The sequence below is a fragment of the Temnothorax curvispinosus genome, unplaced genomic scaffold, assembly GCF_003070985.1.
Source record: "Temnothorax curvispinosus isolate PA1 unplaced genomic scaffold, ASM307098v1 QBEX01017788.1, whole genome shotgun sequence".
NCBI lineage: Eukaryota > Metazoa > Arthropoda > Insecta > Hymenoptera > Formicidae > Temnothorax > Temnothorax curvispinosus.
Genome location: NW_020227568.1, coordinates 135,403 through 149,282, shown reverse-complemented (window position 1 = coordinate 149,282; position 13,880 = coordinate 135,403). Strand labels below are relative to the sequence as shown.

Here is a 13,880-nt window from a genome sequence, read left to right as displayed (position 1 = left end):
GTAATTTAGCATTTCCATATAAAAAGAAAGAGAGGCGAGGAGGGAGAAGGAGAGAGGAAGGCGCGGATAAAACGCGATGAGAGGCCGTAAATGCACATAGAGGGAAAAATCCCGAGGATAGAGTTGTCTGAATGCGTCGTTCTGAACAGCGTACACACACTCTCTTCCTCTTTCTTTTTTCTTTATCTCCTGTCTGCTATCTTTGCAGTCTTTTCGCCGAGCGGGTTTGGCGTAAACCGATCCTGCTTTCCCCTCGTCGCCTCGCTTACGCAAGATCCTTCTTTCCAGCCGTTCTGAAATTTCATAATTTAGTTCGTCTTTCTTTTTTTCTTCTTTTTGTAGGTTTTTTTTTATCTTTCGTTGGAAACGAACTTTCAGACTGAAAGGCCGCGATGATCGATAAATTCGTATTATGCACGAAACTCTTCTCTCGCAACTCGATGATGAAGCTCCCTCGGCTTAAGCACACCCTCCTTGGACTGTATTTTTTCCCCACGATAATGTTATGCGCGATTAACCGGATGTTTATACTGCGGCGGCGCGGCTTGATGGAATCTCGATTAACGGTGCCGTCCAAGTTAATCCGAAATAGCGTCACTCCGCAGGAAATTGCAATGAAGAGTACTATTAGTCGTGCTATTTGAAACTATTTATAGAATATGAGAACTATATATTTAAATGTTTTTTATCTATATATAATAGTTTTAATTGACTAACTGGGTGGCTAAGAAAAATTATGATTTTCCTCTAATTTAAATATCTTGATAATTAAGAAAAATGTATTTACTTTTAAAACAATTTTAGATAACAAGATAACATTAAGAAATCAGAGTAATTCTCAAAGGTACATATTTCTCTACTTGTCAATTTTGTTAGAAACGGGTGAAAACTGAGAGTTTCTCGTGCGACTCGAAAAATCTCGTGATCGTTTTCGAAGGTCCGTGGGATAATTGTGTTTGTTCTGCACTGTTGATGTTCGATCTTTATTAACTGGACCGTGGAAAACCGAATTACGAAGGGCGAAAGGAAGTTGGCGGAGAAACAACATTCGCCGGTCAGTAAAACGAAAAAACGAAAGAGAAAAATCGACGCTCTTCGAACGGCTTTTAGTCGTCTAAATTGCACTTAATTGCAACACAAAAGAGATTTCTCTTCTAGCACGGGATTAGTATTATTAACAATCTAGATATAGATGTGTTTGGATTCTATGTTGGGATAGTTTTATCTACATTTGTGGGCATATTTAGCACACTGTAATTGATATTTTCTAATGACATTTCTAATACATTAAATACTAGCACATATAAAAATACACATATCTTGCATATTAGTAATATATATTTAGTACATATATCAGAGTAATAATATTAGGAACATCCTATCATAAATTCAACTAATTTTATTAACTTGGAAATTTATTAACTTAATTCTAAATTAAGTAAATTCAACATTAATAATAATTCCAAGCATATAAAAAAACTCTTATTACGATATAATTAAATAACCAATCTTTTACTTGTATATGTACATTTAGATGTGAAAAATATCTTTTTTTAATGTTTTCTCTTTCTCTCTTTCTCTTTCCACTTATTTAGAAATAATATTTTACTTTATGTAAGTAATGGAGTAGTGAAGTATTTATATCAAGTCGCCTCATTGCATCTCCTCAACAACGCTAGATGAGGTAAACCTTTCAGTGGCAGAAGGAGCGTCATAAGTCAGGGGTGTTACGTAAATGATAAGCGACGCGGGTTGAGGACCGAAGGAGGGGGTAATAATATGCTTTCCAGCGAAATGGTCCTCCGCTTCGGGAAGGAACAAGGAGACACGGAAGGACCGTATTTTTTCTTCTTTTTATTTAAGTATTTATTTAACTGCGCTGAGAGAAAAAGAGAGAGAAGAGGGGCACGTCGAGCGCGAGAAGAGGAGAGCGGAGAAAAATAGGCGAACGGGGGTGAGGGTGGGCGGCGTTGTCGTTCCACGTGAAAGTCCTTCCGGCCGAGACGCTGCACGAGCACCAAAGTGCCCTCGAGGGTGTACTGTGGGCTCCTGCTGGACGCAGAAGGGCCATACCGGGGGCAGCCTAACAGCCACGTACACAATGCGCGGCAACCTGCCTCATTCAGAGCGTGCGAGCTGTGTGTGTACGGGGTGTCCCACGGAGCTGCTGTGTGAGCTACCATAGTTTCGTCTCAGATGAAACCGAGAAAAATAGTGGCCGTTTCAATGTCAACTATGTCGCTGCGGAGTCATTTAACATGGTGAATTAGAGGACCTAGGCGAATTGGTCATTCGGAGATGTAAATGGACGACACACGATGTATGTTTCCTTTCGGTTAACTTTGACCAGAATTGAAACATAGTTAAATTCGATATCTGTGTCGATATCTGTGATTATTTGATTATAAAGAAAATTAAATTAACATATCTTGATTAAGGCAAATTGAGGTCGCAGACAAGAATTAATAGTGGACTTGCAGTTTGAGGACACATTATATATTTTTATCTGCAGTAATGCACACTCGTGTGTTCTCGACAATACGGCTGGCTATCGAAGGCCCGGGTTTCTCTACTCGCGCAGCTGAAAGCGCAACGTCCATGCACCTAAAAGCATTACTACGATAAGAATAAGATGGCGATTCCTAGTGTTTCTTAGCGCGCTCGCGTTAACATTTATGAGTAGCACAGACGCAATCTTAGAAGCAATCTTGAAATGATTATTCTCATAGGAGCGTTCTTGCGATGGCAGAGATGGCAATGTTTCAGTTTTCTAGGACGTGGTCCGTAAAAATTTTTGCTGAAAAGCGTACGGTGTTTCTCTATGACTATACATATAACTCTCTTATAAAAATAAAATTTCGCAATATTTTCTCACGAAAATAACACCGATACCATCTAAAGCCTTTGTGAACTTTGTGCTGAAACAATAAGATGTGGCGAGCTGTACCAAACTGTGGAACGTTCTTTTTAAAAATTAGATTGGAGGGCAACGTGGTGGTGGTGGTGTGTAATATGTTGACGCTTATACTGAGAAAGGGGAAAAGAGATTGCAGGGGCAGTGACGCGCAAGAACGAAAATGTCGGGCGCGGCATATTTTCGAACATTATATGGTCTGGCGACCGTATTATACGACGAGAGTCCGGGCGTGTATTTATGTTGATAAACCCGGGCGGACGTGATAAAGCTAAAAATTAGGAGAAAGACGTTCGTAATTCTGTCCACACATGCTTTATCACGTGGCGCTGCGGTGACGTCAAATTGCTGATCTCTCGCCAATACCGCAATTGCGCACCCCGCAGTAGTTCATCTTACGAAAATGTTTGCAACGTCATGTTTGCACAGCATATATATGTGTCACAGAATAATAATAGTAATATTTTTAAGAAGAGATTCTTCAAACTGCAGTTATTATTAGTTTTATGAGAAAAACATCTCTCGAAATATCAATGTGTCCGAAATTAGAAACGCATATACGAAATATAATCTTATTCGCTAATTATAATTTGAAATGGATTTTACTCAGCGAAATTTCAGCTCTGGAATTTAGTTACCAAGCTGCTCCCTCAATGCTGACAATTAAAACAGTTCTGGAGGAAGATGGTGTAGCGAAAGTAATTGGCATTAGTTCTCGAGACGAGGAGGTCGATTGCGTTGGACTCGCCATCATAGCTTTGTTTTTATTAGCAAACAAAACATACTAACACCGTTATATAGTTCTCATATGGTTGGACGTTAGTGCCACTGCAGGTGCACATGGTTCTTATGCAACTGGAAGTTCATTTATGCACCTGAAACTGCAAGGCAACCCTTTTCAACCGTTCCGCCACCTCCCCTCACTCCACTCTCCTCGCCTGGTAATCCTAACGTTTGATTGCGCCCATTACGGCTGAAGCACCTAATACGTAACTTTCGAGACGCGCGCGATAGGTCGGTGCACCAGCCGGCTAAAATCGATTTCACCTGTGCCTGCTCTCTCATCTAACCTTCTCCTGACGCCTTTAACCTTCTCTTTCTCTGTCGCCTGCTCTGTCTTTTAAGTTTATACTTGCTGTAACATTAGTAAGAAAAACAAAAGGATTTAAACGTGCTTATTTTCATACATACATATGCGCTACGCATATGTAGTCCTTATTTTATCATTTATCTAATTTCAATGAGATATTCTGCAAATATTTTCATGTAATATAGTATAGAATATAATAACATGAAACTTTTACGTAATACCAGAGAAAAATCTTCTTTTCTTTAAGCAGTAACTTAAACACTTTTCTTTAAAATTTTTCCCGTTTGATTTTTTGGTATAAAAAATAAGAATTTTTAATAACCGTATCTTTCTCGTTAAATAGATGTTTATACCTCAGGAATATTAAAATTTAACATTTTTCATTTATTACTTATTAATTTTATATTATTTCACTTGTTAAGCTTTGCAATTGTAATGATTGGTATTGCATTAATATCTTACTTGACACACACAAATTCTTCTCAGCCACGATATAATTCCTCTCTTATAAATTCCTTTATTATTACAATCTCTTATCTTCTTCATGTTCTTCCACGGCAACTTTCTTCACCTCATTTACCTTTGTCCGGTCTTGCTTCTCCACGTCTCGCTGACCGACTGAGAGAGGAGAGGGAAATGGAAACTGATGGCGACTGAGAGAGAGGAGAGGGAGTGAATGAGAAAGAGGGCCGTGTTCTGTTTGCGGGCCGACATTAAACATTCAAAGGGACGGCAAAAAAGAAAATGCATTTGCATCCCGCACTGCAACTGTGGGCTCCCGGAAAAAACATAAATAATTCAAGAGTTTTTACGGGACCATCGGGAGTTGGTCGCCGGGGAAGAGAAGAGGAGAGAGGGGGAGAGAGAGGCGGGGAGGGATTCGCGACAAGAGCGGGTGATTTGCGGGGTGGTAGAGCGCCGGATCAGTCATGACGTGCCAAACGGTCGAATAAACGGGCGAAAAATGATGCCGCGTCCTGCCGATGCAGTTGCCGCGTCGAAACTTCGTAAGCTGATAATGTTTTTCTCGATGTAGGGCAGAATTTTGCGCGACAGAATAATCGCTAAAAATTGTTTATATGAATAACCGGATGGACTATCCCGGCAGATGTGTCCGCAACGTTGCGATTTTCGAATAAAACCTTGCGCCGAAAATTTTATGTTACTGTAGTTGTCACATGATGTGCTTGCATATTTTCGACCGATGGAAAATCATATGCGTTATAAATGCGTTTAGTTGTATAACATTTTTTTTCACACTTTCTACCAGCTTGCAAATTTGGGAGCTTACATTTTTCAGAATTTCTAAATACTCCCCATGAAAGAACGTTCGGCAAAAGGTCGCGCGGAAATTCGGTCAGACGAACTTACGCAGAAAAATACGTGTCATCGTAGCGTTACGTTCATTTTCTCTCATTGCCATTCGCCCAGAGAAAATCCAGGCCGGAATACCGGAGTACCGGAATCGACGATTGCCAGTAACGTCATTGCCAGGAATATCGATCTCGCTAGATAGCTCGCGGCCAAACAAATCTTTACCGGAACTAATTCGGCTTTTCCGTGGGCAAATTGCCGATATGTACGTACGAATCTAGTTTCGGTTCTAGTATACGCATCTAAAAATTGCCGTGCGTCGGCGTCGTGTGCCATCGAACGAAATCGTTCGAGGCGTGTTATTCGGTCGCGCATGAGAATCAAATATTCGCAACCGCGGCTGTAAATATTTTCGCGCCGGACACATTTTATTTATTTATTTTTCCATCGAGACTTTACAAAACGCAATTTCATTCTCGATCGTCCGTTGCGTTCACGGACGACGCCGCTATCTCTATGATGTACTCTGCAAAACGTCAAAAAACTGTTCTTAAATGTTTGTTGCAAAAATAAAAACTTGTGTGAAGATTTCCAGAAAAGAGTATAAAAACAGATTCCAGACACGTATCTTTTACTGACGGTAATTGTTACAAGAAAAAAAAACAGCGATTTATTCGATAATACTAGTATCATTGTGTTTAATATATAGGTACTAAAGATCAATCGTAAGACTAATTTATTACATTTTCAAATAAAAATTTAAAAGAATTTATTTTAATAGAAACTTGAAGCATATATTTATTATCAACATACAGTTAAAATTGGAAATTAAGAAGATGGAAATTTCTGCTGGAGAAAAATTCATCCGAAATTGATCAAAGCACGCCTATGAGTTCTGCGAAATGAGACTTGTGGTAAAAGACTCTCTGTTTATTCAAGCAAATTGAAGTAAGTGAAGTTAAGCGTCCTTAGGTAATTTAATTTGTTTCTTTCGAATATTTCTCGATATTCTCCATTTCCTCCTCTTTCTCCTTTGCGAAACATCGAAGTATCTCGACGAAAACTTCAACTACGACTTGATATTTATCTTATCAGAATATCACAATATTTCCTCTTAATATTCGTTCATAGTCCTTTACTTGTTAAGGCAGGTTTACGCGGCGATGTCCCACAGGATTAAATTCTCTCGCGGCGCGGACCGCGAGATTAGAGACAGTGAGATTGTAATCGGGATGCCTAGATCGAATGTGTCGCAAGCATTTAATAGGTATTGTTCCAAACGTAACGCAAAGCTTACCGTTCCAAAACTTGGTATTTCCACTCGATGCTCTCGTTATGTATCAACTGTGATCTAAACTGTCATCTAAAGCCTTTGTGAACTTGATACATTTTTTTGGGCAATATTTTCCAATCATCCAATTGCTAACGTCATTCTTTATTTGACGTCTTAATCCAATTACCATGTGTAACGAGTCTTTAAAAATGCTTTAGCTTGATTTAATCATCGTTTTCTATCGACCTTTCATAGCTACATAAGGTGTCTTTGTGTAACATAATACATTTTACAATACAAATCAATTAAATATTGCTTAACATTATTCTTCGCATCATGATGTGACGAATAATCCTAATTGATCGATACACCTCTAAACGTTTTACGTGGAGCTCTGTCTTATATGTTGTGCTACTATAGTCATGGGTTCCCCGGCATCGAATGGCCGCGCATACCAAGATGGAATTATTAGTCGGAATATGCCGCGCGCAATTTCGGAATATCTGCCGGCGACGTCCGAAGGATCCGACGTCAAAGTCGGGAATCACAGAAGGGCTGGGTGAGACCCGCAGGTTTCCGAGGATTCCTATCGGGGAAAGTTTTAACGGCGCTTCATTAAGCAAAATAGTTTCATACGTACGATCGTGCATATTCAGAGGGGAGGGGAGACGAATTTAAACGCGACGGGAACTGGGAACCGAGAGAATGGCACAGGACTTGCGTTTGCTGATCCGGTGGTTCGCGGGCCCGAATTGTTTCCGGCTGCAGCCAGGGTGCGTTTACCGGCGACAATAATCGTTGCCATTCGACGCGAAACGCCAGAGAAAACGCACGCGCGACAGCGCGGAGGGCAAAAAGCGAGAGGCGGATTAATTCCGTGTTCTCGTCGCGATGTCGGATATTCCGCTCTCGCTACGGACGAGTCAAACGCGCGACGAGCCACAGCAGCGCGTTCCCGTTCGCGTTTATGAAATCCGAGTTTTGTCCGAGCGATATAGAATGGAGCAGATGGGACGGGATGCACTTTTCAAGTCGTCTGGCACATTCCCATTAAGGGAGAAAATTTTCCGTACACTGTCGTTCGCGTGACATTGACAATAAAAAGAGAATACGGATCGAGTACAGTGAGAAAATACGATGGCTGCGCCCCGACCTCAACTGTATCGTGATTTTTATTAAAGCCTATCGTTATTCTGACGCGGGGCATTGTGACAAATAAACACGACACCAAATGACACCGTGTCGGATTTTGAGTTACTGGAGAAAGAGATGGGCGTAAATGGGACGCCGGAGGTTCACCGCATTGGCTTGAAAAAGCGCGTGTATCCGGTATCAAGCATATTTGGTTTCTGTCATGCCCTGCTACGTTGGAAGGGCCGAACGCTTGACAAATGAACGTCAGGCGTGACAGGGACAAACTAGGGATACGTTTCTCACAGTTATAATGTCTCTTTGTTTTTTTCATACGAGGAGTTTATAGCTCGATGCAATTTTGCGCGGACGCCCGCGCCGTCGCGGCGCCAGGTGACACACGATTACCATTGTCTCTACGAAGTTACGTTACGTTTAAGTGCAAAGCGTGGAGCGCGCGCGGCCGGGACATTTAACGACCAACAATCAGAATCCAGAGAACGATGCCACCTTTTTTCTTCTCGCTTCTCGCGCCCCCGCTCCGCCCGGTCGCCCTATTTTCCCCCCAATGCAGCTTCTCTCGCTCTTTATAATTCTTTGCGAAACATTTTTTTTTCCCCACCCTTTTCATCTCTCCTATAACAGCTCTCTCCACCTGTTCCCTCCCGCTCCTCCTCCCTCATTCTCGACGCCCATCCCGTCGTCGTTTGCATAAAGTGAGCTATCCGCGCTTTTAATATACGCAAATGAAGTTACGCGCCGGAACTAATCATATTTGCATGCGGAACAGCAATCTCCTTTGAGCCCTTGTCATACTTATTACTCCAGTTTAGTCGCTAGAGAAAATTTTATGACGAACAGCGAGGGTTTTGTAGCCGGCGCGAGGATCGTCAGCGATTGATCGACTTCAGAAGGAAATGCGGCCCCCTATCAGCGTGATGCGCTTAACGCTTAAATATTCTTCATTTCGTCACGTTATACCGCTTATTCGATACTATCGAAAAATAATTATTGATAATGGCTCTGCAATTACGACATATTACCTGCATTTATTTTAAAGCAAATTGATATAAAGCAAAAATATCGTAGATCGCGTGTTCGTTTCGAATTAACGTAAAAGAACCACGCGAATTGTAACATTATTTATTCTTTAGATTTTGAAGAAAATAATAATTTGAACGTCTAAAACTTTTCAGTACAATAGGATTATCTCCCCGCAGTCGTGTCTTTCTTCAACTAACGGAGTTTTCGTAAGTCTCATAATTCCTGCAAATCAACGCTTACGACGATCGAAACTTTATTCGATTAAAGTTACGTCGTAATACCGGCTCATTCATTAAGGATTAAAGGCAGAGAGTCAGCCGTTTCGGATGCAATATGACAATGTAAGGCAAACGTCGTCGTCGTAGCCGGCGGGTTTGCGAAACACTCCTCGAGGAAGTCCGCAACTCGGGAGAGATGGTAGACGGTGGTATTCTTGTCGGTATTCTCATAGAAACTTCCGGGAGCGCGACGTTTGTCGTTTCTCCGCAATCGCGTTTAATTAATTATCGATCGATCTGCCGTGGGCGTTCAATCGCGAATACGTCCCGTCGACTGACAATGAGAACGGAACCGGGGAGGGGACGGTATTATATGACTGTAATCGAAAGACTTAGCTCAATAATGTGATTTATCGATCCGGCGTCGATTTGACGGCGCCATGCCGGCCTATTCAACAAATTAAAATCGGAATTCTATTGAATGTAGACTTCGTTAAACCTATGATCCAAAGTACTTTTCTCGGGAATGTAGTTATACTTTAAAAACACGATGAAAGCGATTGGATTTACGATAAATGCGACCACGTTTAAATTTGGAATATTACAAACTCTCGTTAAACATATAATGTAACAAAGTTTCTTGCCTTCCCTAAGTTATGAAAAATACTGTTAGACTACATAGCTTTGCAATTATTAGGTATGTAAATGTATTATACAAAAATATTATAAATTGTATATATACAAGCTTCTAAAATTATAAAATATAATATTTAATAAGGCTATTTGAAAATGAAATAAAGAAGCTTATAATGAAAGCATTGTGCTCTTGTATCTTAGAGAATTAGCATAGATTATATTTACTTAAACAAAGCCATTTAGAACACATGTAACAAAGTAAGCTGCGTGATCTTGTATTACGACTATATGCGTACACGATCAACTTATATTATTTATATTAACGTAGCATTTACATTAAATGCTTGAAAAAACATTGAAAATATAGCAACAATATAAAGTAAAAATTATTTAGAAGACGAGACAGGAATAAAAGGGAGAAAAGCTGAAACTGCAACAAGAAGCGAATCTTTATTCGGAGGAAATTGTTTGCTGAACGTGAAACGTTGCTATCGTCTATTCATTGTGTTTAACTTCAATTTTCCGGGAACTCCGTCCGATATGCATTGGACGGCCGCATTATCATTGACTGCGATGCAGCCGCATTTCGGTCACGCACGATCGAGTATTATCGTCATCATTGGCTATAGTGGCCATTCGTGAGCTACCGAGCATGCGGAGAGCAATCGCGGTCTAGAGAAGCGCTTACAGACTATCGCTGCCTCTTCCTGCTCCTCCTCCCCCGAATATTGTATCGAGAGGTATTATATATACTTGCGTCGATAACGAATAATAAATACGCGCGCGTGCATGCCAGCCACTATTAGATCCACTGCTAAAGATTTAGAAGCTAATTAAACCATCGAATGCCTGCACAACTAAAATTGTTCGCGCTAGGAAAAATCGTCAATTAATTAATATCGAGTGGCTTAGCATAAATATATTACTTTAGTGACTAATCACGCGTTAAGGTGAAATTTCCTTCTTTCAAATTGTTTATTAAATATTCTCCAAATAATGTATTAACTTGCTAACGTAATAAGTTTCCAAAATCCTTATTATTGCATAAACTATAAAAATATACATTTCACTAACAATACTAACAATACTAACCTTTACTTTCTTTTTTCTCTTTGCTTCCAGGTGTAGTAATATTCAGCCACTAACCCGGCGAAGAATCCGCTACTAATACAAAAATGCACTCCTAATTAACCAGCGCGGCAGACTCCGATTACCGCTATTATCGTCGGCGCTATATCGTCCACGGGTTGTAGCGCGGTCCCGCGGAACGATCATGCGAATCCTCGAAAATGCGCAGGACCAGCAGCAATGGCCTCAAGCTCGACCTGACGGAGAACACGCCAGGTAGCTCGTTGTCGCGGCTGCCGAATCTGGTCGAGCATGCGGAAACCTGCCAGGCGCTAGCCGCCGGAACCGGTGAGAATTTGAGCAGCAAATTGCCTAACGTGGTCGAGGGCTCGATGGACTATGGTAGTGAGCGAAGGTCCTCCCGTTATCTGGAGTACCAAGAGATTAAGTCCTATCAGGACCCTCAGTCGTCCGCCTCAGCGGCGCCGGCCTACGAGGGGGCCTATCACGATCAGTCGAGGGGATACCGGAACTACGATCGTAAGGGGGGCGTCGGCTTCGATCGGGAGAACCTCGAGAGGTATGACAACAGGATCTACCCGGAGGACGGGCTAAGATACGGCGCCGATCGCCGCGTGGATCAGCGCACCTATCAGGAATCGGACCTGGATGCGCCTTACGATCGAAACCTGGACGCACAAAAGCTCAGCAGAGCTTATCCGGAGCTCCAGGACCCCGGCAGGCGGTACTCGCGCGACCTGACTGATTACGAGTACGCGTCACGCTACGCCGAGGAGACGTTGAAGCTGGAGCCCAAGAAAGACCACCATCACCATCATCATCCGGGCAAGATCTACGAGTCAGCCGCCTCCAAGGGCTACGAGTCAGGCGTGAAAACTCACGATTCCGCTTACGACCTGGGCACCTGCGCCGGACAGCAGGAGCCACCACCAGCCAGACAATATGAGAGCAAATATCACTCGGTCAGCAAGATGTATGGCACTCTGCCCAGGTACGAGAGCAGCAAGTCTTACGAGCCAACCTATGAGTCCAGGCCCACCTTCGAGCCTAAGTATACCGAGCAGCCGTACGAATGCGGTGGTAAGAGCTACGAGTCCAAGTATGAGCTGACGAGCTCGAAGAGCTACGAGAGGGCCAAGTATGAGGGCACCCCGTCGTCCAGATACCAGGATAAGTCGTACGATCAAACCTTGAAAATTGGCGAGCTGGGCTCGTCCTCCTCCGGCGCGTATGTCAGGAAGCATCCAGATCAGGAGGAGACTGGCGCGGAGAAGATGAACGGATATAGAAAGAATAATTTTGAGGCTTACGGGGTTTATTCGGATCCCGAGGATGATCATGGCTTCCTGGCGGATAAGAAAGCGCCCCAATATACGTACAAGGGTGTCGTGGTGAATGTTAGCGGGGAGTCCGCGGTGGTCGATCAGAAGCGCGCCAAAGACAGCAGGCAAACCGAGGTAATCAGAAGCCCTTGGTGCAGGCCAACGATACTGCTGCTCCTGTTGGTGCTCCTGGTCGTCATCTTCGTCTTCGTCGCTGGAATACTGTTGTATTTTAACTGTGAGTTCCTGCCATTATTTGATGTGACAGATTTTTTGCGAGAAGAGTCTCGCATTTTATTTTTCATGCATGCTTTTTACAAGAACACTCAGTCAGCTTTTCGTTTGTTTTAAAATAATTCGTAAACGTTTTTTGCATGAAATGTATTTCAATGTAAAAATACATTCTACATGGTAGATACTTTTTGTAGTAGAAATTTTGTTATAACTTTTGGCATGCTGAATAAGTATCGCATGCCAACAAAATTCGTCGGGGTTACAGGACTAACAAAACGCGAGAATTTATTTGAAAGTTGTTACTTCTAGTATTTAATTTTACATTATACATTTTAAAACTTGTATATCTGTTATAATTTATGACGGACGATAACGCGTCTTTTTGTATAACAAATTTGCTCATTTCTTGAATTCAATTTAAAGCTCGTTATTCTCAATTAAATTTCATGTCGTGGAATAAGAGAAAGAAGACATTATGCATTCAGATATAAAACAATTGAACTTTAAGTACAACTTTCAGAGATAACTTTTGATGTCACTCGTTTATCGTAACAAAAAGGTTAAACACCAAATGTTCTTGTTTGACACGCTTTGAGTTCGTGGATTTAATTAAATTTACTTTCCCGACAACAGTTAATTAAGGATAATTTTTAACGGACCCGATAACGATTCGTGGGACGTTCGAGAACGAAGAGTTGCAACTAATAAACCTTCCGCATTATTTCTTTCTTTGTTCACCGCCTGTTAATAATACGTGCCATTTGTTCTTATGGTGCCCTAAATACAATGCACTTCCTGCCAACTACAGATACTTGAGCAAACACGTAGTCGATTTTTCTTTTTCAAGAATTGGGGACGAGAGTCCTATATTTGTCACTATTTCCTAAATTTTTCAAGTCTTCGTAAAGTTCGCTTAAACTAAGAATTGCGATAATCCTTTCAAAGTTTAATTCCGTACTTTTTAACTCGCATAAAGTATTCTGACGTTTGTTCCATTTTGTAAGATTTACGATGTAATATTTAGAAAAATTTCAGCCCGCGGAAGAAAATAGACCGACAAGACATATACCATCATATATGTTCGTGAGGATTTTATTTATTTCTCTCGAGGCAGCCTGCAGTATTCCATTCAATGTATTTTATTGTCGTGCTACAGCGTTCGTGAGTCGACTCGGCGATAACAGTGGGTGATTTAGCTAATGAGCATCCGATACCAATTATTTACGGGCGTCCTCGCGTTTGCCATAGTAATAGCCGCAGTACGACAACGGTTAGTGCGACGGCGAGGACGACGAAGACGATGACGAAGACAACGACGAAGACGACGACGACGACGAAGACGGTGACACGTGCCGACGATACGTTAAGCCGGAACGGTTACTGTCTCCACGGCAGTTTTATATGTCGAATTTGACATGCCGGGCACGTAGGGACTTGCCACTAGCGAAACTGTTCGGTCGGAATTACAATGCGACCAGTGGATGGAGAGCGAACCGGTGGGTTTAAGGAGAATAGGTAGAAAAGAATGACGGACCGCGCCGGACAGACCAATCCGTTTTCGCTTCGTGCGCGATCGTGTTTGTTGAGGACGAATGGCAACAGGAAGGAACGCGAA

The 13,880-nt window shown here is 41.9% G+C and overlaps 2 protein-coding genes across 2 annotated transcripts in view; both read left to right on the top strand.

Annotated features, from left to right (window-relative positions):
• The window catches only part of LOC112467710, a 153,521-nt gene extending 142,756 nt beyond the window's left edge, over window positions 1-10,765 (top strand). The window contains exon 2 of the mRNA XM_025036439.1: window positions 10,743-10,765. Within this exon, the coding sequence (XP_024892207.1) occupies window positions 10,743-10,765 (23 nt within the window). The remainder of the gene's footprint in view (window positions 1-10,742) is intronic.
• LOC112467709 overlaps window positions 1-13,880 on the top strand; it is a 134,205-nt gene that overhangs the window by 60,488 nt on the left and 59,837 nt on the right. Inside the window, exon 2 of the mRNA XM_025036437.1 lies at window positions 10,743-12,269. Within this exon, the coding sequence (XP_024892205.1) occupies window positions 10,910-12,269 (1,360 nt within the window). The 5' untranslated portion in view covers window positions 10,743-10,909. The remainder of the gene's footprint in view (window positions 1-10,742; window positions 12,270-13,880) is intronic.